This window comes from Bufo bufo, chromosome 4 (assembly GCF_905171765.1).
Source record: "Bufo bufo chromosome 4, aBufBuf1.1, whole genome shotgun sequence".
Lineage (NCBI taxonomy): Eukaryota > Metazoa > Chordata > Amphibia > Anura > Bufonidae > Bufo > Bufo bufo.
In genome coordinates, this window is record NC_053392.1 from 271,173,079 (window position 1) to 271,199,301 (window position 26,223).

Genomic DNA, 26,223 nt, shown 5'->3' on the forward strand with positions numbered 1-26,223 from the left:
TATAAAAAGCTATAATAAGAGAAAACTGGTCAATAACTCATCTCGTCAATGGCAGTATCTGCTCAGATGGATCTTGATGAAAGAAAATGGTTAGTTCATCTGTGAGCATAATCAAACTTAAGGCCCTATTACATGGAGCGAATATCGTACAGATTCTCGTGCATGCAAGTAAAAATGAATGAGAATCGTGTGATGTAATAAGTATGTACGACTCAAAGACGAGCGACAAATCAATTGTTTCTCGTCTATCGTGATCTTTCAGCATGCTAGAAAATTATCTCTCTTCGCTAATAGGTTCGTATAATATAGTCGTCTACTCGCCAATGATCTTATACATAACTTTTGACTAAGCATCTGTCACCCATCATTACATGTAATAACAAAGAACAATTTAAAAGCAAATGAGTAACGACCTCAAGTACGAACTATTGTGTACAATAAGCAAAATTTTCGTCATTTACAAGTAGCTACATTTTCGATCGTTTATCATGATCTGTATGACTTTATTTACAAATGGGACATGGTGTAAATAAACCAGTCCAGCAAAATCTGCCTTCCAAAAACCACACGGCGCACCTTTCCCTCTTCGCCCTACCGTGTGCCCGTACAGTAGTTTACGGCCACATATGGGGTGTTTCTACAGAATCGGGCCAATAAGTATTGAGTTTTGTTTAGCTGGTTAACCCTTGCTTTGTTACTTGAAAAACTTATTAAAATGGAAAATTTGCCAAAAAATTGAAATTCTGAAATTTGATCTCCATTTTCAATTAACTCTTGTGGAACACCTAAAGGCTTAACTATGTTTGTAAAATCAGTTTTGGATACCTTGAGGGGTGTAGTTTCTAGAATGGCGTCATTTTTGGGTGGTAACTGAAAGGATTTGGACCTCTACGACAACCTTGGTTTGAGACACTGACGTCAGGAGAGATGTTTCTAAGTTGCTAATAACAGACACACACAAGTATTACTGAGAAACACTCTAACTTTATTATGCTATAGCTTGGCCTTATATATGCAGTAGAAAAGTTTGCATAACAGCTTTAAACCAATCATAAAGATAAACATTGGTGCTCACACACATACTACCAGAACATCCTTTTATGGTATGTAATACGTCACATATAAGAATGTAAGCAGTTGTGCCGAATGACTCTGAATGAGACAGAACGTTTGTTCTAGTTCTAGGATATTCCCAGAATCTGTCCTGGGACAGATAAGGAAACCTAACTCACAGCGGGGGGGGATGTGAGATATTATAACAATTCTGTACATGTAAGAGAAGACAAGATGGAGTCAGATTTCCCTTCAGTTTCTATTATGTAAGTTTCACAAAGTGACTTCAGACCTGAACTGGTCCTTTTTCAAAAGTTGTTTTTGATTTGCTTCTAAACTTCTAAGCCTTGTAACGTCCCCAAAAAATAAAATGTCATTCCCAAAATGATCCTAGCATGAAGTAGACATATGGGGATTGTAAAGTAATAACTATTTTTGGAGGTATTGCTATGTATTATAAAAGTAGAGAAATTGAAACTTGGAATTTTGCTAATTTTTCACACATTTGGGTAAATTTGGAATTTTTAAAAAAAAATGAATTTTTTTTTTACTCCATTTTACCAGTGTCATGAAGTACAATATGTGACGAAAAAACAATTTTAGAATGGATTGGATAAGTCAAAGCGTTTGAAAGTTATTCACACATAAAGTGACACTGGTCAGATTAGCAAAAAATGGCCTGGTCCTTAAGGTGAAAATGAGCCCGGCCCCTAAGGGGTTAATTCAACGTATCTTGTATTTAAAAACAGGAAAAAAATATTCTATTGGTCTGCCATGGTTTTTAGGGTTTTGATTGTGTGGCGTTCACTATTTTCTAAAAATTACAAGACATCCTTATTCTGCAGGTGTGATTACGGCGATACTGAATGTACACTGCTCAGAAAAATAAAGGGAACACTTAAACAACACAATGTAACTCCAAATCAATCACACTTCTGTGAAATCAAACTGTCCACTTAGGAAGCAACACTGAGTGACAATCAATTTCACATGCTGTTGTGCAAATGGGATAGACAACAGGTGGAAATTATAGGCAATTAGCAAGACACCCCCAATAAAGGAGTGGTTCTGCAGGTGATGACCTCAGACCTCTTCTCAGTTCCTATGCTTCCTGGCTGATGTTTTGGTCACTTGAGTGCTGGCATTGCTTTCACTCTAGTGGTAGCATGAGACGGAGTCTACAACCCACACAAGTGGCTCAGGTAGTGCAGCTTATCCAGGATGGCACATCAATGCGAGCTGTGGCAAGAAGGTTTGCTGTGTCTGTCAGCGTAGTGTCCAGAGCATGGAGGCGCTACCAGGAGACATGCCAGTACATCAGGAGACGTGGAGGAGGCCATAGGAGGGCAACAACCCAGCAGCAGGACCGCTACCTCCGCCTTTGTGCAAGGAGGAACAGGAGGAGCACTGCCAGAGCCCTTCAAAATGACCTCCATCAGGCCACAAATGTGCATGTGTCTGCTCAAACGGTCAGAAACAGACTCCATGAGGGTGATATGAGGGCCGGACCTCCACAGGTGGGGGTTGTGCTTACAGCCCAACACCGTTCACCACGTTTGGCATTTGCTAGAGAACACCAAGATTGGCAAATTCGCCACTGGCGCCCTCTGCTCTTCACAGATGAAAGCAGGTTCACACTGAGCACTGCTGCCTGCAACATCCTCCAGCATGACCGGTTTGGCATTGGGTCAGTAATTGTGTGGGGTGGCATTTCTTTGGAGGGCCGCACAGCCCTCCATGTGCTCGCCAGAGGTAGCCTGACTGCCATTAGGTACCGAGATGAGATCCTCAGACCCCTTGTGAGCCCTGGGTTCCTCCTAATGCAAGACAATGCTAGACCTGATGTGGCTGGAGTGTGTCAGCAGTTCCTGCAAGACGAAGGCATTGATGCTATGGACTGGCCCGCCCGTTCCCCAGACCTGAATCCAATTGAGCACATCTGGGACATCATGTCTCGCTCTATCCACCAACGTCACGTTGCACCACAGACTGTCCAGGAGTTGGCAGATGCTTTAGTCCAGGTCTGGGAGGAGATCCCTCAGGAGACCGTCCGCCACCTCATCAGGAGCATGCACAGGCGTTGTAGGGAGGTCATACAGGCACGTCGAGGCCACATACACTATTGAGCCTCATTTTGACTTGTTTTAAGGACATTACATCAAAGTTGGATCAGCCTGTAGTGTGTTTTTCCACTTTAATTTTGAGTGTGACTCCAAATCCAGACCTCCATGGGTTGAAAAATTAGATTTACATTTTTTAATTTTTGTGTGATTTTGTTGTCAGCACATTCAACTATGTAAAGAACAAAGTATTTCAGAAGAATATTTAATTAACTCAGATCTAGGATGTGTTATGGCCGCTAGCACATCCGCAATACCCAGTCCCCATAGCTCTGCGTGCTTTTATTGTGTAAAAAAAATGATTTGATACACATGCAAATTAACCTGAGATGAGTCCTGTCCCTGACTTATCTCAGGTTAATTTGCATATATATCAAATTGTTTTTTTTTTACACAATAAAAGCACACAGAGCTATGGGGCCTGGGTATTGCGGATGTGCTAGCGGCCATCTAGCAACCCATGACCTCAGCTCTATACACAAATTCCCGGTGACAGATTCTCTTTAAGCCTTTGGAAAAAAAAATATTCTCCATATTTGAACTTTTTTGTGTGTTTGTCCACAGAGCTGTGTGAGGACTTGTTTTTTGTGGTGTGAGCTTTTAGTTTTGGGGTATATTACACTTTTTGATAACTTCTTATTCAGTTTTTTGGGAGGACGAGGTGACCAACAAATCGCACATTTTCATTTTTTTTTTCTATTCAGCAATAATACATGAAAAGCATTTTTATATTTTAATAGTTAGGCTTTGCCGCATCCAAAAATGTCCAATCACACTTAAAGGGGTCTGGTCTGAACCTGGACATATCCCCATTTTTACCCAGGCAGCCCCTCTGATATGAGCGTAGCAGCATTTTATACTACGATGCTCTCCCTTGCCCTGCGTAGGGCAAGGGCTGTTTCATCTATATTTTTAGACTGCGAGGCGGAGGATTCCGCCTAGCAGTGTTCCCGTTGACATCACCGATAGTAATGGGCGAGTTTTAGCATTGCTCTAGCAGTTTTACAGGCTAGGGCTGCGCTAAAGCCCCTCAAATTAGTGCAGGTAACGTCACCAGATTCACTGCTAGGCGGAAGCCTCCCATCTAGCTTACCCATGACGAGCCAGGTATGTCACCAGATCTCCAGAAAAAGCCTTTGCCCTGCGTGATTCAAAGCCTCATGTCAGAGGGAGAGGGCCTGCCTGGGTAAAAACTGGGGTATGTCCGTGTTCAGCTTTAATTTTTTTGTATGTAAAATTGGGAAAGGGGGGTGGTTTTGACTTTTTGTATTTTGTGTTTTAAAATTATTTTTTTTTTTAAAGTGAATGAATATGCAGTCTTCTGATTGTACCATAGACTGCAGTAAAATACTTTTCCGGTATATTGGATTTTTATGGACTGCCTGAATTTAATGTTTTTGAGTTGGTTAGAATTTTTTTACTGTCATTTTTAGTCCACTTAGGGGGCTTGTACATATGGTCTTCTGATCGCTATAGAATACTAATGCAGTTTATGGGATTTTATAAAGGCCGTCTGTCCGGCTTTGCAGGCTGCTCACTATGACAGGCTTGGGAGTCTTCATAGCAACAGATCTAATTCCCCGAATTCCTCTGTCTACCTGGTCTGATTCTGCAGCCTGTGTAGACTGCAGCATCTGAGGGTTTAAACTATCGATCATTGCAGCCAGGTATTAGCTGCATGCAGTGGGATCAGTGGATGACCCGATTCATAGAACTCTCGAACTCCGCTGACCTACTATTACGTACCTTGTACTGAATTCTAAAAGTTTTAAATAAAGCATTTACACTTGATTTTATTTTTATGCTGAAAAACTAGAACTAATCCTCAAATATAAAAGGCTATAAGGGTATCTTTATATATTCGGCCTTGCTTCAAGGGGCTGTTTAGGAACTAACAGCCTCAATGGTGGTAACCTTTGGCTAATAAAAAAATAAAAAAAATAAAAAAAATGAATGCATCTCATCTGTTAGTTTTCCTACAGTCCCTAATGCACTGGAAGTTGCTTTGTCTCGTGACTGCTGAGGCCAGTGACTGCAGTAGTCACTAGACCAGGCCACTTCCAGTTCAATGGGAATAGGAAGTGGCTGGGAACAGGGCAGCGGAATGCAGACAACAAAGGTGTTAGTGTAAAAATCATCAGTCTACTCCATCGCAGCCAACCAGATTCTAGCCTTCATTTTTGCAGGGCACCTTTAGAAATAAGAGCAGTGAAATGAGCAACACTATTAACGTTTAAATTTATCCTTACAAAGTGACATTATTTAATACCTATTCTCATTTCCATTGAATTCACTGTTCTATTTTTCATCTAAATGTCTTCCTGCTTGGCAGTGAATTAGCAGGTAACTGTTCTTATTGTTTTTCCTCCTAGTCATTCATACACTGGGCAAGACTTTAGTTCGCAAAAAAATGCAGGAAAAATTTCTCTTGACCAAATTGATGCGGTAAGTATTGGACAAACTCATTTCAGATGATATTCCTCATTTAAAGGGAATCTGTCACCTGATTTTATCATTTTAAGCTGTCACCATTGCCATGTTCAATAAACTACCTTATTTCCTACAGTGGTCGTCTTTCTTCATTTCGTGTTGTCATTTTGTTAACAGAAAAAGAGCTAATTTTTTTTATGCAAATGAACCTCCAAGGTGCCCAGAGGGGCATTTTTTTTTTTCATCTCTGGAGCCCAGTAACGCCCCGGTGCAGTGCCCAGCCCGCCTTAATTTGAAGCCCAAGCGCGCCTCCCGATCCAGAAATATCCTCCCACAGCCGAGGCAAACGGCACCGCCCCCTCCGCCACGTCGTGTTTAACCTTCCAGATACACCCCGTTATTCTTCATGTCTGCGCCGGAAATCTGCCGCAGGCGCAGTGCCCCTGACTGCCTGCGTGATGATAAAGCTCCTGAGGGCAAAGCCTCAAAAGTGTCACTGGGCATGTGTTGAGCCCAGTGACGTAATCTGAGCGTTGTTGCCTCAGGAGCTTTATGATCGTGCAGGCAGTCTGCGTAACTGGGCATATCTGGAAGGTTAAAGATGACGTAGCGGAGGGGGCGGTGCTGTTTGCCTTGGCTGTGGGAGGATATTTCTGGATCAGGAGGCGGGCTGGGCCCTGCAGGGTGGCGTTACTGGGCTCCAGAGATGAAAAAAACGCCCCTCTGGGCACCTTGGAGGTTCATTTGCATAAGAGTTTTTATTTTATTAAAATGACAACACGAAATAAAGAAAGAAGACCACTGCAGGAAATAAAGGTAGTTTATTGAACATGGCAATGATGACCGCTTAAAATGATAAATCCAGGTGACAGATTCCCTTTAAGGGGTTATGATTTTCACATGGGTTACTTCAGTATATCTTCTGCATTTATGTTGTTTGCATGTTTGTCTTCTCTCAAGGTGGGCTGACGCGGCCCGATGTTGCAAGAGACTGTTTTGATGGAAGCGTTCCTTCCTGACAACTGCCTGCTCGTCATTGGAGGTGAAGAGTTGCATTTACATGCTGCTATCCCCTCCACTATATGGAGATGTGCGATGGCTACTGCCATCACTCATCCCCATACAGATAAATTATTTCTGGGCAGCAGAGTGCTTTTTTTTTTACAGCATGACCTGCTACCCAGAAATGACGATTTAGGTGTCCGCATAAAATATAATTTCACTCTATGAACAAGCGTTTCCTTTGTTTATCAGGTGATCTATGGCACCTTTACACGGGCAGATTATCATACGGACGTTCACCCCTGATACTCTGCCCGACAATAGGGCAATGTAAGTCTACCATTAGGCCAGGATTGACTAGGGAAAACTCTCCATGTGGGAGCATGATTTCCCAGCCTAAACTCTGCTCTTGACAGGACCTCACAGCCTTATATTGATTTATAATGCTGTGTATCCCTGCCTGACATTGTCTGTAATAAATTATGCATTATGTCAGTACAATTCATTACAGCCAACATCAGGCAGGGACACGTAGCATTATAAATCATAATGCTTTGAGGTCTTGTCACAGGAGAATTCAGCCTGGGAAATCATGCTCCCACACAGATATATACATACACACACAAAATGCAATGAATGGCAGCACCAACCTTTAGATTTGAGATTGGGTGCAAGCTCCAATAGGAAAAGTGTCCCAGGATAATAAAAAAAAAAAAATAGAGCAGCACTCCGGTATGGTGAAAAAAGAAAGCTGTTTATTCACCCAGTGGTAACGCAACGTTTTGGCTCCAACATGAAGCCTTTCTCAAGCAATGTAACAATACAAACTGAACATACTTATAGTGTGAGGAAATGACATCATCAAACATAATTAGCATTAACCCATGCCTGTACAAGTGACATGAAAAAATAAAGTGAAATATATACGTGTACATATGTAAGTCTTGTGAACACAGTGCATAATCATAAGATAGAACCGTGATACGATTGTATATCATAATACATTATGTGAATAAATACAAAATTCATGTCTATAAAGTGCACTTGTGCAATAACCCAGATAACAACTGGGTAAAATGAGAAGCTACTACCACACTTCTATCATGGGGAGTGGCCAGGTCACATGCACAAACCGCCATCTTGGAAAAGGTAAAGCCAGATCAGGCGCATAAGAAACCACGTCGTGACCTGTGCCGACCATTTACCAATGTAATGTGCATGCATACCACAAACTAATCGTTACTATTCAGGTCTACTGTGTCCAAATGCAAGCGCCGTCAGGCACCAACAGTTGACACATATACAGGGGAAATCACATGGGCAAAGCCAACACAGCAGCTTCCCCATATGTTATCCACCCCATTGACCTCGTAACAGTGAGGGATCTCCTCAACCCATTCATACTCAGGAGACTGAAAATATATAGCCCTGTAGGCAATGTATAGTTGACACTGAAAATAGACATATGATGGAGTTCGGGGATTGTAGCTGGGATGATTGCGCAAGTCCATGTTCATCAGTCACGCAACCTTTGGTCATCCACCACGATATATCTGTGTGAGTAAAGAGAGAAGAGAAAATAGCTTAATTAATATCTGTACATTTCTGTAAATAACAGAGTAAAAATTACATTACTACCAATCACAGGATAGAGCATAGAGTAAACTTAATGTGGGTCAGGGCAACCTATCGACCAAATACCTGTCCTAGATTGAGATAAACATTGAGGCCATGTGGTTTCAAGGAATTTAGAATAAAAATCCAATGGATTTCTTTCTTTTTAAAGGGAGTCTTTCACCTAATCTGAGCGTTTTAGACCGCTCAGATCAGGTTTTAGACTCTTTGACCCTTATTACAATCGTACCTTTCTCTTCTGTGTCCCTCATCCAGATCATGAAAATAACACTTTTTAAACTTATGCAAATGATCTTCTGAAGGTGCCCAGGGGCGGCGTTACTGGGCGATGTGCCCAGAAAAACACACCTCCAGCCGGCGGAAGTCTCGAGCGGCACCAGAGGACAGCGGGCTGGGAACTGGCCCGCACCTGCGCACTGCTCTGCCCATTATGGGCAGAGGAACAGCTTTTCATATTGCGCATGCGCCGGCCAACTAAAGACAGCCGGCCGGCGCATGCACAATATGAAAGGCTGTTCCACTGCCCATAATGGGCAGAGCAGTGCACAGGTGCGGGCTAGTTCCCAGCCTGCCGTCCTCTGGTGCCGCTCGTGATGTCCGCCGGCTGGAGGTCTGTATTTCTGGGCACATCGCCCAGTAACGCCGCCCCTGGGCACCTTCAGAAGATCATTTGCTTAAAGGGAATCTGTCACTAGCATATTAGCAAAATTTTTTTTTTTTTTATGAATCCATGTGTAATAAAGTACCTTATTTCCATATGTCTTGTTCTTTTTATTCTGTGTCTTATCATTTCTTCAAAAAAACACTTTTTATGATATTCAAATGAAGCTGTAAGGAGCCCTGAGGGGTGTTCTTCTTTGTCCACGGTGCCCAGGAACGCCCCTCTGAAGTGCCTTGCCCGCCTAAATTTGAAAACTAAGAACTCCTTTCAAGATCGCCTAAATCACCTCCCAGAGGCGAGGCTAAGTGCACGCCGCGCTCTGCGGCAAACACCCCCGATCCTCCTCTCGCCCGCAGCCGAAATCCCACGCAGGCGCAGTGCCGGTGGTTGCCTGCGCGATGATAAGACGACTGAGGGTAACAGCGTCACTGGGCATGCGCCGATCCCAGCTGGCTGAGGAAACAGCGAACACGTCACTGGGATCGGCGCATGCCCAGTGACGCTGTTGAAGCTGTTGCCCTCAGTCGTCTTATCATCGCGCAGGCAATCGCCGTCACTGCGCCTGCGTGGGATTTCGGCTGCGGGCGAGAGGAGGATCGGGGGTGTTTGCCGCAGAGCGCGGCGCTGGGGGGGGGGGGGGGGCACTTAGCCTCGCCTCTGGGAGGTGATTTAGGCGATCTTGGAGGACTTCTTAGTTTTCAAATTTAGGCGGGTACGGCACTTCAGAGGGGCGTTCCTGGGCACCGTGGACAAAGAAGAACGCCCCTCTGGGCTCCTTACAGCTTCATTTGAATATCATAAAAAGCGTTTTTTTGAAGAAATGACAAGACACAGAATAAAAAGAACAAGACATATGGAAATAAGGTACTTTATTACACATGGATTCATAAAAAAAAAAAATTTGCTAATATGCTAGTGACAGATTCCCTTTAAGTTTAAAAAGTGTTATTTTCATGATCTGGACGAGGGACACAGAAGAGAAAGGTACGATTGTAATAAGGGTCAAAGAGTCTATAACCTGATCTGAGCGGTCTAAAACACTCAGATTAGGTGAAAGACTCCCTTTTAAGGAGTGCAATCCTGTTACCACCCCTCCTAGGCATGGGTACAAAATCTACAATCCAACACTTAAAATCCCTTTCCTTGTGTTTGAGATCCGTAAAGTGCTTAGAGACTGGAAGATCCAATCTGTTTTGTCTGATGCTTAAGCGGTGGTTGTTCAGTCTAGACTTAAAGTCTGTAGATGTTTCCCCAACATCTAAAATATTGCAGGGACAGGACAGTACATATACCACATGGTCAGAAATACATGTTAAGTGAAAACGGATGGGAAAAACAGCCCCCGTGGATAGATGGACAAAAGAGGAGGCTTTATACATGTATCTACAATTGACACATCCAAGACACCGAAAACATCCAAGTCCGGGACGCGTCAATGTAGATTGTCTGAGGACTTTTTTTGTTCCCACATCAGCCCGCACCAATTGGTCCCTTAGACTCTTGGACTTTCTATAAGAGAACAAATTGGTGCGTGCTGATGTGGGGACAAAAAAAAGTCCTCAGACAATCTACATTGACGCGTCCCGGACTTGGATGTTTTCGGTGTCTTGGATGTGTCAATTGTAGATACATGTGTAAAGCCTCCTTTTGTCCATCCATCCACGGGGCTGTTTTTCCCATCCGTTTTCACCTAACATGTATTTCTGACCATGTGGTATATGTACTGTCCTGTCCCTGCAATATTTTAGATGTTGGGGAAACATCTACAGACTTTAAGTCTAGACTGAACAACCACCGCTTAAGCATCAGACAAAAAAGATTGGATCTTCCAGTCTCTAAGCACTTTACGGATCTCAAACACAAGGAAAGGGATTTTAAGTGTTGGATTGTAGATTTTGTACCCATGCCTAGGAGGAGTGGTAACAGGATTGCACTCCTTAAAAAGAAAGAAATCCATTGGATTTTTATTCTAAATTCCTTGAAACCACATGGCCTCAATGTTGATCTCAATCTAGGACAGGTATTTGGTCGATAGCTTGCCCTGACCCACTTTAGATTTACTCTATGCTCTATCCTTTGATTGGTAGCAATGTAATTTTTACTCTGTTATTTACAGAAATGTACAGATATTAAAGGGCTTCTGTCACCCCACTAAACAGATTTTTTTTTTTTTTTGGTGTACTTATAATCCCCATCATGCGATATTGCTATACCTTATGTTATTAATAATTTTCGTTCAGTAGATTTTGCAAAAAACTTACTTTTATGATATGCTAATTACCTTCTTCTCTTTCGGTGACGTCATCGGCGCAGGCGCACTGATGGAGTGCTGAGGAGCCGAGCCTCCTTATCTCAGAGCGCCTGCGCCGAATCAACACAGGCGCGCGATTTCTGAAATGCTGACAGGGCTGGCCGGAGGAGATCGCGGCTGGCCCTGTCAATCAACAAGAGGAGGGGGCGGTTTTCTGCGGCTGCTACTTGCTGGTAGACACCCTACTTGCTGGTAGAAAGGTAATTAGCATATCATAAAAGTACGTTTTTTTTTTTCAAAATCTACTGAACGAAAATTATTAATAACATAAGGTATAGCAATATCGCATGATGGGGATTATAAGTACACAAAAAAAAAAATATCTGTTTAGTGGGGTGACAGAAGTCCTTTAATTCAGCTATTTTCTCTTCTCTCTTTACTCACACAGATATATCGTGGTGGATGACCAAAGGTTGCGTGACTGATGAAATGGACTTGCGCAATCATCCCAGCTACAATTCCCGAACTCCATCATATGTCTATTTTCAGTGTCAACTATACATCGCCTACAGGGCTATATATTTTCAGTCTCCTGAGTATGAATGGGTTGAGGAGATCCCTCACTGTTACGAGGTCAATGGGGTGGATAACATATGGGGAAGCTGCTGTGTTGGCTTTGCCTATGTGATGTCCCCTGTATACAGGTCCTTCTCAAAAAATTAGCATATTGTGATAAAGTTCATTATTTTCTGTAATGTACTGATAAACATTAGACTTTCATGTATTTTAGATTCATTACACACAACTGAAGTAGTTCAAGCCTTTTCTTGTTTTAATATTGATGATTTTGGCATACAGCTCATGAAAACCCAAAATTCCGATCTCAAAAAATTAGCATATTTCATCCGACCAATAAAAGAAAAGTGTTTTTAATACAAAAAAAGTCAACCTTCAAATAATTAAGTTCAGTTATGCACTCAATACTTGGTCGGGAATCCTTTTGCAGAAATGACTGCTTCAATGCGGCGTGGCATGGAGGCAATCAGCCTGTGGCACTGCTGAGGTGTTATGGAGGCCCATGATGCTTCGATAGCGGCCTTAAGCTCATCCAGAGTGTTGGGTCTTGCGTCTCTCAACTTTCTCTTCCCAATATCCCACAGATTCTCTATGGGGTTCAGGTCAGGAGAGTTGGCAGGCCAATTGAGCACAGTAATACCATGGTCAGTAAACCATTTACCAGTGGTTTTGGCACTGTGAGCAGGTGCCAGGTCGTGCTGAAAAATGAAATCTTCATCTCCATAAAGCTTTTCAGCAGATGGAAGCATGAAGTGCTCCAAAATTACCTGATAGCTAGCTGCATTGACTTTGCCCTTGATAAAACACAGTGGACCAACACCAGCAGCTGACATGGCACCCCAGACCATCACTGACTGTGGGTACTTGACACTGGACTTCAGGCATTTTGGCATTTCCCTCTCCCCAGTCTTCCTCCAGACTCTGGCACCTTGATTTCCGAATGACATGCAAAATTTGCTTTCATCTGAAAAAAAGTACTTTGGACCACTGAGCAACAGTCCAGTGCTGCTTCTCTGTAGCCCAGGTCAGGCGCTTCTGCCGCTGTTTCTGGTTCAAAAGTGGCTTGACCTGGGGAATGCGGCACCTGTAGCCCATTTCCTGTACACGGTGGCTCTGGATGTTTCTACTCCAAACTCAGTCCACTGCTTCCGCAGGTCCCCCAAGGTCTGGAATCTGTCCTTCTCCACAATCTTCCTCAGGGTCCGGTCACCTCTTCTCGTTGTGCAGCGTTTTCTGCCACACTTTTTCCTTCCCACAGACTTCCCTTGATACAGCACTCTGGGAACAGCCTATTCGTTCAGAAATTTCTTTGTGTCTTACCCTCTTGCTTGAGGGTGTCAATGATGGCCTTCTGGACAGCAGTCAGGTCGGCAGTCTTACCCATGATTGCAGTTTTGAGTAATGAACCAGGCTGGGAGTTTTTAAGAGCCTCAGGAATCTTTTGCAGGTGTTTAGAGTTAATTAGTTGATTCAGATGATTAGGTTAATAGCTCGTTTAGAGAACCTTTTCATGATATGCTAATTTTTAGAGATAGGAATTTTGGGTTTTCATGAGCTGTATGCCAAAATCATCAATATTAAAACAAGAAAAGGCTTGAACTACTTCAGTTGTGTGTAATGAATCTAAAATATATGAAAGTCTAATTTTTATCAGTACATTACAGAAAATAATGAACTTTATCACAATATGCTAATTTTTTGAGAAGGACCTGTAATGTGTCAACTGTTGGTGCCTGACGGCGCTTGCATTTGGATACAGTAGATCTGAATAGTAACGATTCGCTTGTGGTATGCATGCATATTACATTGGTCAATGGTCGGCACAGGTCACGACGCGGTTTCTTATGCGCCTGATCTGGCTTTACCTTTTCCAAGATGGTGGTTTGTGCAGGAGTACTGGGCGCTTGCAAGCATTAATCTATCGCGAGGATTTGTTATGACACTGACGTGACGTGATTACCCAGCCATGCACGTACTTTGTTTTCGGATGACGCAAATGCGTCCGGGTCTTTGGCGCATGCACACTTGACCGCATATGTGTTGGTCTGTCGGATGACGCATGCGCATCCGAGATTCTTAGACGCTGATTTTGGCAATGGAGTCACATTGGGAATTTGTAAGTTGCTTGATTATGTGCTTGTATCCATGTCCATAGTCATGTGACCTGGCCACTCCCCATGATAGAAGTGTGGTAGTAGCTTCTCATTTTAACCAGTTGTTATCTGGGTTATTGCACAAGTGCACTTTATATACATGAATTTTGTATTTATTCACATAATGTATTATGATATACAATTGTATCACGGTTCTATCTTATGATTATGCACTGTGTTCACCAGACTTACATATGTACACGTATATATTTCACTTTATTTTTTCATATGTCACTTGTACAGGCATGGGTTAATGCTAATTATGTTTGATGTCATTTCCTCACACTAAGTATGTTCAGTTTGCATTGTTACATTGTTTGAGAAAGGCTTCATGTTGGAGCCGAAACGTCGCGTCACCACTGGGTGAATAAACAGTTTTCTTTTTTCACTATACCGGAGTGCTGCTCTAAAATAAATATATATATATATATATATATATATATCTATCTATCAATTGGGCAGCACAGCTGTATGTACAATATGGGCGGAGTGCCAGCGGCTGTGAAGGCGATCCCCCTTCAAATACTTAGCAGAAAAAAATTCCACGGCACCTCTAAGGCGTAAGGAGGTGCCGTGGAATTTTTTTCTGATATATATATATATATATATATATATATATATATATCTCTATCTCTCTCTATCTATATATCTATCTATATATCTATGTGTGTGTATATGGCTGCAGTAAACTATTATTTTAGTAATAGAGTATTCTATTGATTACTCGATTCATCGTAAAAAATAATCGAATAAGAAAAAAATGAATTAAGATTATTTTCCTTAATAAAAACTCATCAGACCCCGTGCCTTCAGCTCTCCCCCACCCCAGTGCAATCAGCCATTCACTGCCATCCATTGCCATGTCCCCCACTTCCCCAGGGCCATCGGATCAGCCCCTCCATGTCCCCCAGGGCCATCGGATCAGCCCCTCCATGTCCCCCAGGGCCATCGGATCAGCCCCTCCATGTCCCCCAGGGCCATCGGATCAGCCCCTCCATGTCCCCCAGGGCCATCGGATCAGCCCCTCCATGTCCCCCAGGGCCATCGGATCAGCCCCTCCATGTCCCCCAGGGCCATCGGATCAGCCCCTCCATGTCCCCCAGGGCCATCGGATCAGCCCCTGTGAAATAAAATACTTACTTTTCCTGTAGGGGCGCCGCGCCTCAGCTCCTTCCTCTTCTTCTCCGTGCGCTGCACAGGATCCTGACGTCACACAGCATTGGGTCATAGTGCGCGCCTACCGTACGTGCACTATGACCTGACGATGTGTCCGGATCCAGTGCAGCGCGGTACGGGCCGGCGGGTGACCAGGGAACGGTAAGTAATAGCAAGCGATTTACTCCCGCTCTGTGGTCACATGACAGAAACGAATCCTCAATGCAAAAAATTAGCATCAATGATTTTTTTGTCGAATTACTCGATTCAATCGAGTAATCGTTCCAGCCCTAATATATAGTAATATCTGCAAGTAGTTAAGGTGTAAAGCAAATACTTTTCAGCAATACTGAACTTCTACATTTCTTTCAGCTTGCTACAAAATCATTTCCCCTCTGCATGCGTCAATTGCACAAGTCTTTGAGAGAGCACCATCACCTTCGTCATGGTGGACGCATGCAATACGGTCTGTTCCTCAAAGGCATTGGTTTGACACTAGAACAGGCTCTACAGTTCTGGAAGCTGGAATTTACAAAAGGAAAAGTTGACTCAGAAAAGGTATCCATTATTTGTCTTTCCTTCTATCTGGTTAAGCAGATGTATGGCAAAGACTATTCCGTTTTAAGAACCCTAAATATGAACTAACTGAGCCTGTGCTGCTGCTTTGGTTGAAATCTGTCATTGCTATTGTTGTTCTCACTGCCAGTTTTCCAGGTTTTGTTTCTGCTTTTTTTGCAAAGTGGTTTTCATATGTGCAACAAAACAGAATTTTTATTAATTGTCACTAATAGTATATGTTCACACGTGTCGTAAACACTGCAGATTTGCTGCTATGTGGTATATGCCAAATCGCAGCATTGTACAGTACCAGCAATGGAATCTCTTCCACACGGTGTGGAGAAAGCCTACAACAGAAACTGACCTGTGGTGTGCACTTGGAATCTGCAGCATGTCAATTTATATTCCAAGCAATTCTCCCAGGCATATCTATGGCAAAATCTGCATTTTATTCATGCAGATATTGCACAGATTCGTTTTAATTTTTCGCTGCATTTTATGTCCCACGTGGACGTACCCTAAAATTGACTTGCCTTAAAGAGGTTGCCTAATGAGTTCATGTCCCATTTGACATGTAATACATGGTTTAGCCTGTAAGAACATACAGTAAGTCTCTGTGCACCAGACTTTTCAGTCTTGTCGCCATTTGCGACTAGACCCGCAGCTCTGCAGTTGAATACAGCACAGGAGATGATAGTTCTCTACCCCGCCGCCGATGTTCTTTTCTTAGCAGCGCAGCGGAGAAGGAGTCTCTCCCTCCCCCCTGTGCTGCTGCCGCCGCCAATAAGAGAGAGACATGAGGAGGATGGGCTGTGAAGATAACTGACCTGTTAATACAAATATTACAAATACAGGAGGCGGGTGCCGGAATCAAATAGCCGGCACCCGACCTCTATGACAGGGTGCTGCGATCCGCTGCAGTTAACCCCAGTATAATAAACATTATTGGCGCAGTGTGCCGATCTCCCCACCCCACCCCACCCCACCCCCAACTACTCAGTGTTAGTCATTGGTGGTTCAGTGGCAGTTCCGATCGGAGCCCCAGCAGTGTAATCCTGGGGCTCCGATCGGTTACCATGGCAGCCAGGACACTCCTGAAGCCCTGGCTGCTATAGTAAGCTCCCTGCTGCCGTGTGCACAAAGCCCAGGGCAGCAGGGAGAGTGTGAGGTCCTATTCACCCTGGTAGAGCTCTATTAGGGTGAATGGGACAAGGGTTCCAGCTCCTAAGGGGGCTAATAGTAAAAAAAAAAAAAAAACGCGAACACTAAAATATTACATTTAAATCCCCCCCTTGACATATGTTTATTTATTTGTTTATATATTTTATATTACATAGCGTTGCGTCTGAAAAGTCCAAACTATTAAATTATTAAAAAAATATTTCCTATGCGGTGAACACCGTAACAGAAATAAATAAATAAAAACCATGTGATTCACCATTTTTTTTAGTCACCTTGTCACCCTAAAAATTGGATAGGACTGTTCTATTATGAGCCAAACATTTCATAAAATGTGGAATGCACGCTCCTTTTTTTTTCTTCTTCGCGTGTTGTATTATCGCAATATTTTTTTATGGTGTCGAAAGCTAATCAAAATTTTGGTATCGACACAACCCTACTCCGATCTGATCGCCATAGCTTTGTCACGATACCAAAATTTTGACTCTGTTTCGAATTGGCGACTAAAAATTTAATTTGGCTACTAATTTTTTCAGTTCAGGAGCCAATGGCTACTAGCTATTTTTTTTTTTTTTGTTTGGAGCACTGTGTAGTGATCACATCACTTATATACATACCAACCATGTGCACATCATTGACACATAACAAAACATTATGACACAATCAAAATATCACATTGAAATGCTAATCCCAACCTAATTTTCCAAGTGAATCAACCTTTCACATTGAACTAATCAAGCAAATTTATATTTCTGCTTTATATCTATAGTTAATAACAGATTATATCATACATCAAAATTAATGAGTTATGCATTGATCTCTTTTCCTAAAATAAGTCCTGTGCTACAGTCACATTTATAATAACTTGTTGCACTAGTGTAATTTATATGGTTATTTCATTTATGCTGTGTTTACAAATGTAGAGGTGTAATACTGTATCTTTTGCTCTATAAGACGCACGTAGGTTTTAGAGGAGGAAAATAATAAAAATAAATATTTTTCATCAAATCTTCATCGAACCTGAATCCCCTGTGAATATAAGATATACAATCTCTGCTTGGGAGAGCTGTGTGACCACCAGTATGACCCTTACCAGCTGGCACCAAACATTCCCAGACTTGCATCAGACCTCAGATCAGACCACCAGTCTTCATCAGACCCCCCAATGTTAATCAGACATCAGATCACACATCCAATGTTAAGGGGTTTTCTGGGAGTTTATATTGATGACCAATGACTCTGGATAGGTCATTAATATCAGATCAGTGGAGGTCCAACATCCGGGACACCTGAAGATTAGCTGTTAGAAGAGACCGGAGCTTTGTGGGTGCTGCAGCCTCTTTCCAGGCCATGTGACTTCAAGTTAATGGGACTTATATAATCTACAGCGCTGTGCTTAGAAAGCTGCCAGGCGCTGACTGTGCTCACCAGAGCTCTGGCGAGTGCGGCAGCTCCCTGAAACAGCTGATCGTCAGGGGTGCCTGGACTCAGACCCACCAATTCTGAGGATTGGTCGTCCTTATCTATTCTTGGATAACCCCTTTAACCCTTTCGCTACCAGCACCATGCATGTACGGCACTGGAGCGATATGGCAAATATGGCGCCCGATTACACGTGCAGCAGACGTCATGGCCAGCAGGTCTCTGCTTTTTCAAATAGCAGAGACCTGTGGCCAGGGAAACACCCAGAAATTTTCGGGGGGTCCGAAATTTTTGAGCACGTCCATTTTTTTAAGACCATCCTACATATAATAGGCCACTCCCAACAAACACTGTACAGCTAAAATTATATTGTTGAGGATGAAGGTAAGAGTCTCACCCTCATCCTACATAGACTCACTGTACTCAATACTCCACCATACAGGGCCCCAACATAAAGCTCCTGTACTCCCACTGCCCCCCACGTGGCTCTGTGGCAGGAGCTGTTGCAGTTTCACTTCCTCCCACCTAGTCCTGAAGGCGCCGAAAGAGGAGTGAAGGAGGAGCTGCGCGATATTGAAGGCTGTGTAGGTCCGGGTGGAGGTACCCGGCTCTATACATGATATCGAGAGAGGAGGGCCTGTCCTGGCTGCACTACCTGCTTCACATTATACAATCGACAACAGCAGGCTACAGCTAGGAAGCTCCTCCCTCCCAGATCCTGCTCAAGGCCTGTGGTTCCACCCACCACCCGCCCATGGCCTGCTGCCCCCTTTGGCTGTCCTCACCCAGCTCTGTATTCTCCTTCTGCAAATAGCAGGGGGAGGAGCCGGAGCATTTACTCTCCTACATAGTGCCAGATACCTCTTACATCCATTGATGTCACCTTTTTATGTAGACGTTCTCTTTCCTCGTCTTCTCCATTCAGACCCGACCCAATACTATACTGCAGAAATTGTCCCCTGGAAAATATTAGTACTACACAGAAAGTGCCCCCTTCAACAATTATTGGCACACAGTGCTCTAAAAAAAATAACTGTGCCCAGTAAATAGTATCCCGGACACTAATAGTATAAACATAATGTCCCCAAAAATAATTGTGCTAAGCTGATACTGTGCCAGGGTGCCCACCAAAGTTACAGTGCTCCCCAGATTCACTTAGTAGTAATAATGCCCCCATTGTGCCCATACTAATAATCATGTTCCCCATAGCCCCCAGTAGTAGTAATGTTCACCATAATGCCCCCTAGTAGTAATATTTATCCTTATAATATGACAGTACAAGAAATACACCTGCTTAGTGCCTGCAGTTGAGATAATGTCCCCATAATGTATGCCAGTATAAAATACCCTTATATAGTGCCCCAGTAAATTCCCCTATAGTGCTCCTCTCCTCCTTTCCCATAGTGCCCCGATAATTTGCCAGTATAAAATACACCATCTTAGTGCCCCCAGCACATGCCTCCATTGTGCTCCTCTCCCCCTTCCCCATAGTGCCCCCATAATATGCCAGTAAAAAAAAATTCCCCTTCGTAGTACCCCCAGTAGATGCCCCTATAGTGCTCCTCTCCCCTATAATGTGCCAGTAAAAAATGCCCCTCCTTAGTGCTACCAGATGCCCCCATAGTTCTCTCTCTTCCATAGTGTCCCCATAATGTGCCAGTTAAAAATGCCCCTTCTTAGTGCCACCAGATGCCCCATAGTGCGGCTCTCCCCTATAGTGCCAGTAAAAAGTGCCCCCTTAGTGCCAGATGCCATAGTGCCCCCTATAATGTGCCAGTAAAAAAATAATTCTATAATGCCCCTATAGTGCCACAAGATGCCCCATAGTGCCGGTCTCCACTATAGTGCCCCCCATAATATGCCAATAAAAAAGCCCCTTTAGAACCCCCCAGATGCCCCCAAATAATGCCCTTATAGTGCCACCAGATGCCCCATAGTACTCAACCAAAATGGGCCAGAAATAAATGCCCTCCCCCCCCCCCATCCCTTAAAAAAAAAAAAGGGCCAGTAAGAAATGCACATTCTAGGTGGCACCTAGTGACATCTATAAAAAACAAAACACTAATACTTACCTTCATGAGGCTAGCAGCGATGCTAAGCAGGCCTCTTCTGGCCTGTGTCCCCCGCGGTGTACTGCTCGGCTCAGGTGGCGTGATGATGTCATCGCGCCTCCTGAGCCAGCCTCTGATAGACGCCTCTCCCTCCCCTGCTCTGCCGCAGCACAGCCATCTGTATCGCTGTCCTGAGGACGGCGATACAGATTAAGGCCTCCTGCACACGACCGTTGTGTGCACCCGTGGCCGTTGTGGCGTGTTCCGATTTTTTTCGCGGACCCATTGACTTTCAATGGTTCCGTGGAAAAATCGGAAAATGCACTGTTTTGCAGCCGCATCCGTGATCCGTGTTTCCTGTCCGTCAAAAAAATATGACCTGTCCTTTTTTTTTGACGGACAATGGTTCACGGACCCATTCAAGTCAATGGGCGGTGCAGCACTGAGGGATAAAAAAAAAAATATATATGAATGGTTCTAGGGGGGGTCCAGACCCGTTGGATCCCTCTGTCGGAGCGCCACTGCTTGTGGCTAATTAGGCTCCATTCACACGTCCGCAAATGGGTCCGCATTCGTTCTGCAATTTTGCAGAACGGGTGCGGACCCATTCATTTTCTATGGGGATGGAATGGATGCGGACAGCACACAGTGTGCTATCCGCATTTGCGGAGCGCGGTCCCGATCTTCGGGTCCGCAGCTCCGCAAAAGATAGAACATGTCCTATTCTTGTCCGCAGCTTGCGGACAAGAATAGGCATTTCTATAGGGGTGCCGGGCGGGTGTGTTGCGGATCCGCAATTTGCAGGTCCGCAACACACCATGGACGTGTGAATGGAGCCTTACTGCGACCAGCAATAATGCTGATCGCAGTAATTAAAGCCTTTTAGATGCCGTGATCTTACTTGATCAGGGCATCTAAAGTGTCAAAAAACCCAAAGCGCCAATGAGGATACCAGTAATTGATTTAAATGCACTCAGTCTTGCTGAAGAGGCTGCGTGCATGCATGCTGCAATTGTTATTTTGGTCAACAGGTGGCAGGCCAACATAAGAAATGAGTAATAATAATAAATTTTAAAAACCCACGATTATTCAAATAAAAAAAATTTAATTGCATTTTGTACGCTCATATGAGTTTCAAAATCATCACAAAAGTAAAAAAAAAAAAGGAAAATATTATATAAAAAATGGAAGTATAAAAGTTGAAATCACCCCCCTTTCCGTATAAAAAAAATTAAATACCTAAATAACAAAAAAATATAAACATCATGGGTATCGCTGGTATATTTTTCTAATACGGCGAATGGAGTAACGGAAAAAAGGGTCAAAATGGCCAATTTGCCTTTTTTTCATTGCTTTTCTTACCCCCAAAAAAGTTATAAAATGTGATCAAAAAGTCACACACACTCTACAATGGTATCAATAAAAACTACAGATTGTCCAACAAAAATATTAGCCCTTACACAGGTCAGTACAAATAACTATAAAAATGTTATGGGGGTCAGAATATGGTGATGTAAAATTTATTTTTATTTTTTTCTCTAAGTTTAAACTTATTTAACACAACCGGTAAAGCAGTGGAGGAATTCATTTTTTATTTTTTTTTCAATTCCACCCCATTTTGATTTTTGATTTTCCCACTACATTGTTTGCCATAACAGATGGTAGCATTAGAAAGTACAACTTGTCCCTAAAAAAATAAGTCCCCATAGACCTATGTGAACAGAAATATAAAAAAGTTATGGCTCAATGAAGACAGGGAAGAAAAATAAAAACGCAAAAATGAAAAAACCTCCGATATCCTAAGAATAATCAGACCTCAGATCAGACCCCTCAATGTTAATTAGACCTCAGTCTCATGGACTCTGTAACCTTCATTGGACCTAAGATCAAAATAAAAAATAAAAAAATGAAGCTGTCCTGCATTTTCTTCCGTGGTGTTCAAAATAAAAAGCTGTATTACGACCACAACATGATCCTGCCCCCTATGAAAATCTGTTACAGCTCCTGTTCTGTTGTCATTTATTATACTTGGTTTCTTCTCATGTGGTAGAGGTACCCTCTGGCATCCGGTCTTGGGCAGGGTTGCTTCCTCTGTATTCCCTATAGCTGCAACACTGCACATAAGACGTTTTTGCTGTGTTTTTGGTTGAAATTATATTTCACAACAAATAAAAGTGCCTATATAATACCGCTGTTTGCCTTTTTTCTGCTTTGAACCCAGATTGCCCCTGGTTTTCACAGAAGTGAAATATGCATTTTCCAGATAGTGTGTGACATAGCGAAACTGAGCGGAAGCATTGTTCACTAATTTAATGCTGTATGCAACAGTCCAAGGAGTCTGTAATATAAAATCAGTTTCACAAAACAGATGGAGAATTATGGATTTTTTGTAGAGAATGCTAATAGGGTGTTGATGGGCTCGCATAAGACAGAAGTGCAGACCTGAAGCAGGAAAATGATTCTGTATCTAGTGTGTACATGTTGGCATAAATCCAGAAGGACTTGTTAAGCAATGAATCAGGATCTTTTTTTATTGACCAACGTTGCTCCTCTATTTCTAATTATCCGAGACGCAAAGTGTGTTTTATTAATTATTTGTATCTGTGTTTATGCTGCATAGTCTTCTGTGTATTAACATAAAGCGTAGAATTGTTTTTTGTTTTTTTTCCTAAACGTGTAAGAATTATAATTTTTTTTCTTTTACAATGTGGATGTTTTTACAAGTGGAATGACTGATAATGGCAATGGCTTCATTTTTTTTATTTTTTAAAAGAACACAAAATATGTTGTTCCAAATTATTCTGCATACACAGATACCATAAGTTAATGAAAAATAAACACAATTTAAATAAAGTTTATATTTCTAGTTCATTACATTTTGATTTATGAACACTTCTTAGGATACTTTAACATATGCGATTTTCTTTCCAGTTTTGAGATCTGGCAGAGGATCTCAAAACCGGAGGAAAACACTTCAGTTTTATTTAATACAACCGACTGCATCCGTTCCGTTCAGATGCAGTTGTATTAAATCGAAAGGGAACAAACCGGATGCAGCACCATTGCGTTACATTGATTTTAGTGCCAAACCGGCTTGTTCAGTTTCACAAACCGGGCACAAAATGCAACAAACGGGAAAGAACGCATTCTGATGCACTCCTTTACAGTTTTGTCTCCATTGACAATGAATGGGGACAAAACTGAAGCGTTTTCCTCTGTTTTTGAGATCCTCTGCCTGATCTCAAAACCCTAAGGGAAATTGTATATGTGAAAGTAGCCTTTGAGAGGACTTGAACATCTCCCTTATGAACTTGTGAGTCCATGCATAGCTTCTGTTTTTATTTTATTAGAGAATGAAAGTATTGCCTCCCAGGACCACTGTCATAGATCTTCCTTTTAAGGAGGCTCTATAGAAGGCAATTCAGTGGTGGCAGTGTGAAGCTCTGGGCAGTATTCTGCTGGGCATTAATTTGGATGCTACTTTGACAAGTACCCCCTACCTAAACTTTGTTGCAGACCAACTATACCCTATTCATGGCAGTGGTGATCTCTAATGGCAGTGGCCTCTCAGCATGTCCTGCCACACTACAAAAATTGTTCAGAAATGGTTTGAGGCACATAGAGTTCAAGGTGTTAACATTGCCTCCAATTCTCCCAGATCTCAGTCTGATTCAGAATCTGTGGGTTGTGCTGGAAAATTAAGTCCAATCCATTGGGGCTCTGCAATTTACAGGACTTAAAATATTAGCTGCTAACATCTTGATGCTAGATATAGATACCATAAGATACCTGTAGAGTTTAGTGGACTCCATACCTTGATAGATCAGGGCTATTTTGGCTGCATGAGGAGGACCTAGGTTTTGATGTTATGCCTAATTGATTTAGAATTTCTTGCAGCCATAACAAAGGTCAGAAGGTCAACCAAAAACTTATTTCCCATAGGGAGAACTTTGAGGTTGCATTTATAACTACTCCTGCAGAAACAGTGGTCACTGTGTAGCCCTCTGTTTGTGTGAGGGTGCCATGACACTACTTTCTCAGGCTCAATACTTCTGACTGGTACGAAGTGTTTGCAGAAGTTCATATTCAGTGGTCATTTCTGAAGAACTCACTTCATGTATTATTATAGGATTGCAACTGGTTATTGAATTTTTGAGCAGTGCACAGAATCTGTAATTTTGTTCTCCACTGTAAATGTAGTGGATTGTATACTAGAATTGTTTGTAAATGGGAATCCAATAGTCTGTTCTTGTTTGGTATATTGGAAGCTCTTATTTTCATTTGTGTTATATTGATCATTGGGATGTGTACTATTTTGTACTTATTGTATATTTAATCCTAATGTTTTCTGTATACTGTAAAATTTTATTTAAGGTATTGTGGAAAAGTAGAAGCAAGGGAAGGTAGGATGAAAAACTCTGAGGGACATTTTTCAAGACTGGCCTACCTATACATCAGTCTTGATCACCCTGCTGTGGCATGAGATGTGCCTAATTTATTAAGCAGCAGATGCTTCTTAATACATTAGGAGCACCTCCAACTTGCCATGCGCCTGATACTGAAACCTATGCCAGCTACAGGCTGAAGTACACTTCAGCTATAACTTATGCCATCTGGTCGGCAGCGCAAAGCCGCCGCCCCCCCCCCCCCCCCCCTTCCCCATACTAAGCCCAACTTGTGGTGCACTTTATGGAGAGAGCTATAATTTGCCTTTTTTTTTTTTTTTATCCCACAATAGTGGCGTACATAGCTTAATAAATGTCCCCTTTAATTCAGTATCCGTGGAAGTAAGGCTCTATTAAATGATACATTATCAAATGTTCTGGTTTATCAGTCATGGAAAAGTAAAACCAACTAAAAGGGTAATAATAAATTGGATCTGTTCTACCTTGTACTGATCTGTACTGAACACAAGTGCCAGGTTATGTGACTATAGGGCCCTTTACATGGGCCGAGAATCACACAGATTATAGCTAACATGAAAGTGATTATTTGCCGGCATCAGATCGTGCTGTGTAAACGAGTCCTTATGGGGAAAAGCGATGGCATTAGCGATCGCACCTCCCCATACTCTGGAGGTGATTGCTGCATGTAAATGCACTGGTCTCCTCCTCTAGCAATCAGCAGATTGTCGGGAAGAAACCCTTCCTTCTCAACAATCTGCTGTCATATAGTCCTGTGTAAAGGGACCTTTTGGCTGAGTTCTCACCACCGCCATTAGAGGAGCCGAACAACAGAAATAATGGTAGCGTTGGATTCGGCACATACCTGAGACAAATGGAGCAGAAAACTCTATTGACTACAATGAAGTCTGTTCAGTTTCCGTTGAGGATCATGCTTGCTTGCATGCATGTAGGACTTCTGTCAGTTTTTTTTAAAATCAGAATCTGTGATGGATGCTCTGACGGAGCCCCCAATGCATATGTTAACATGCCCTGGAGCTCTGAATTATGTGACACAACAGCATATCCCCTTCACTTCACACAGCAGTGGGCAGTTACTGAAATGGATCTGTTATCGGAGTAAAATGAAACGCTTACTGTAAATTTCCTATTATAACCTGTCCGAGACCAATTGAAAGTTTAATTCTATGGCTAAATGGGGCATTTGGAGCTCTGTCTAAAAAAATAAAAGAGAGAGAGAGAATCTAGGACCTGTGTTTGTGAGGGCAAATCTGTCTGTCCCATTCCTCTGCATTGTAGAAGTCATTGAAATGTATGAATTTTCAGTTAGGCCGGGTTAACATCTCCATTTCATTTTTCGTTCTTCTGATCCGTCCCAAACAGTATGCTGGATCCTTTTGCATCAGTTATGCACATTTAGCATAAGCTTAAGCCATTTCCATCTTTTTTTCCATAAAAAAAAAAAACACAGATCTCTGACGGAAATGGCTCAAATGGATGCCAAATGTGCAATTATTATTTATTTATTTTTTTCTGCTATGACAGGTCAGAAAATGAAATGGAGATGTCATCTC

The 26,223-nt window shown here is 42.5% G+C and overlaps 1 protein-coding gene across 3 annotated transcripts in view; it reads left to right on the forward strand.

Moving 5' to 3' along the window:
* Positions 1 to 26,223, forward strand: part of PRIM2 (DNA primase subunit 2) — a 208,905-nt gene that overhangs the window by 108,996 nt on the left and 73,686 nt on the right. For all 3 annotated transcript variants that reach the window (XM_040428611.1, XM_040428612.1, XM_040428613.1), the window contains 2 exons: positions 5,546 to 5,618; positions 15,409 to 15,594. In XM_040428611.1, the coding sequence (XP_040284545.1) occupies positions 5,546 to 5,618; positions 15,409 to 15,594 (259 nt within the window). The remainder of the gene's footprint in view (positions 1 to 5,545; positions 5,619 to 15,408; positions 15,595 to 26,223) is intronic.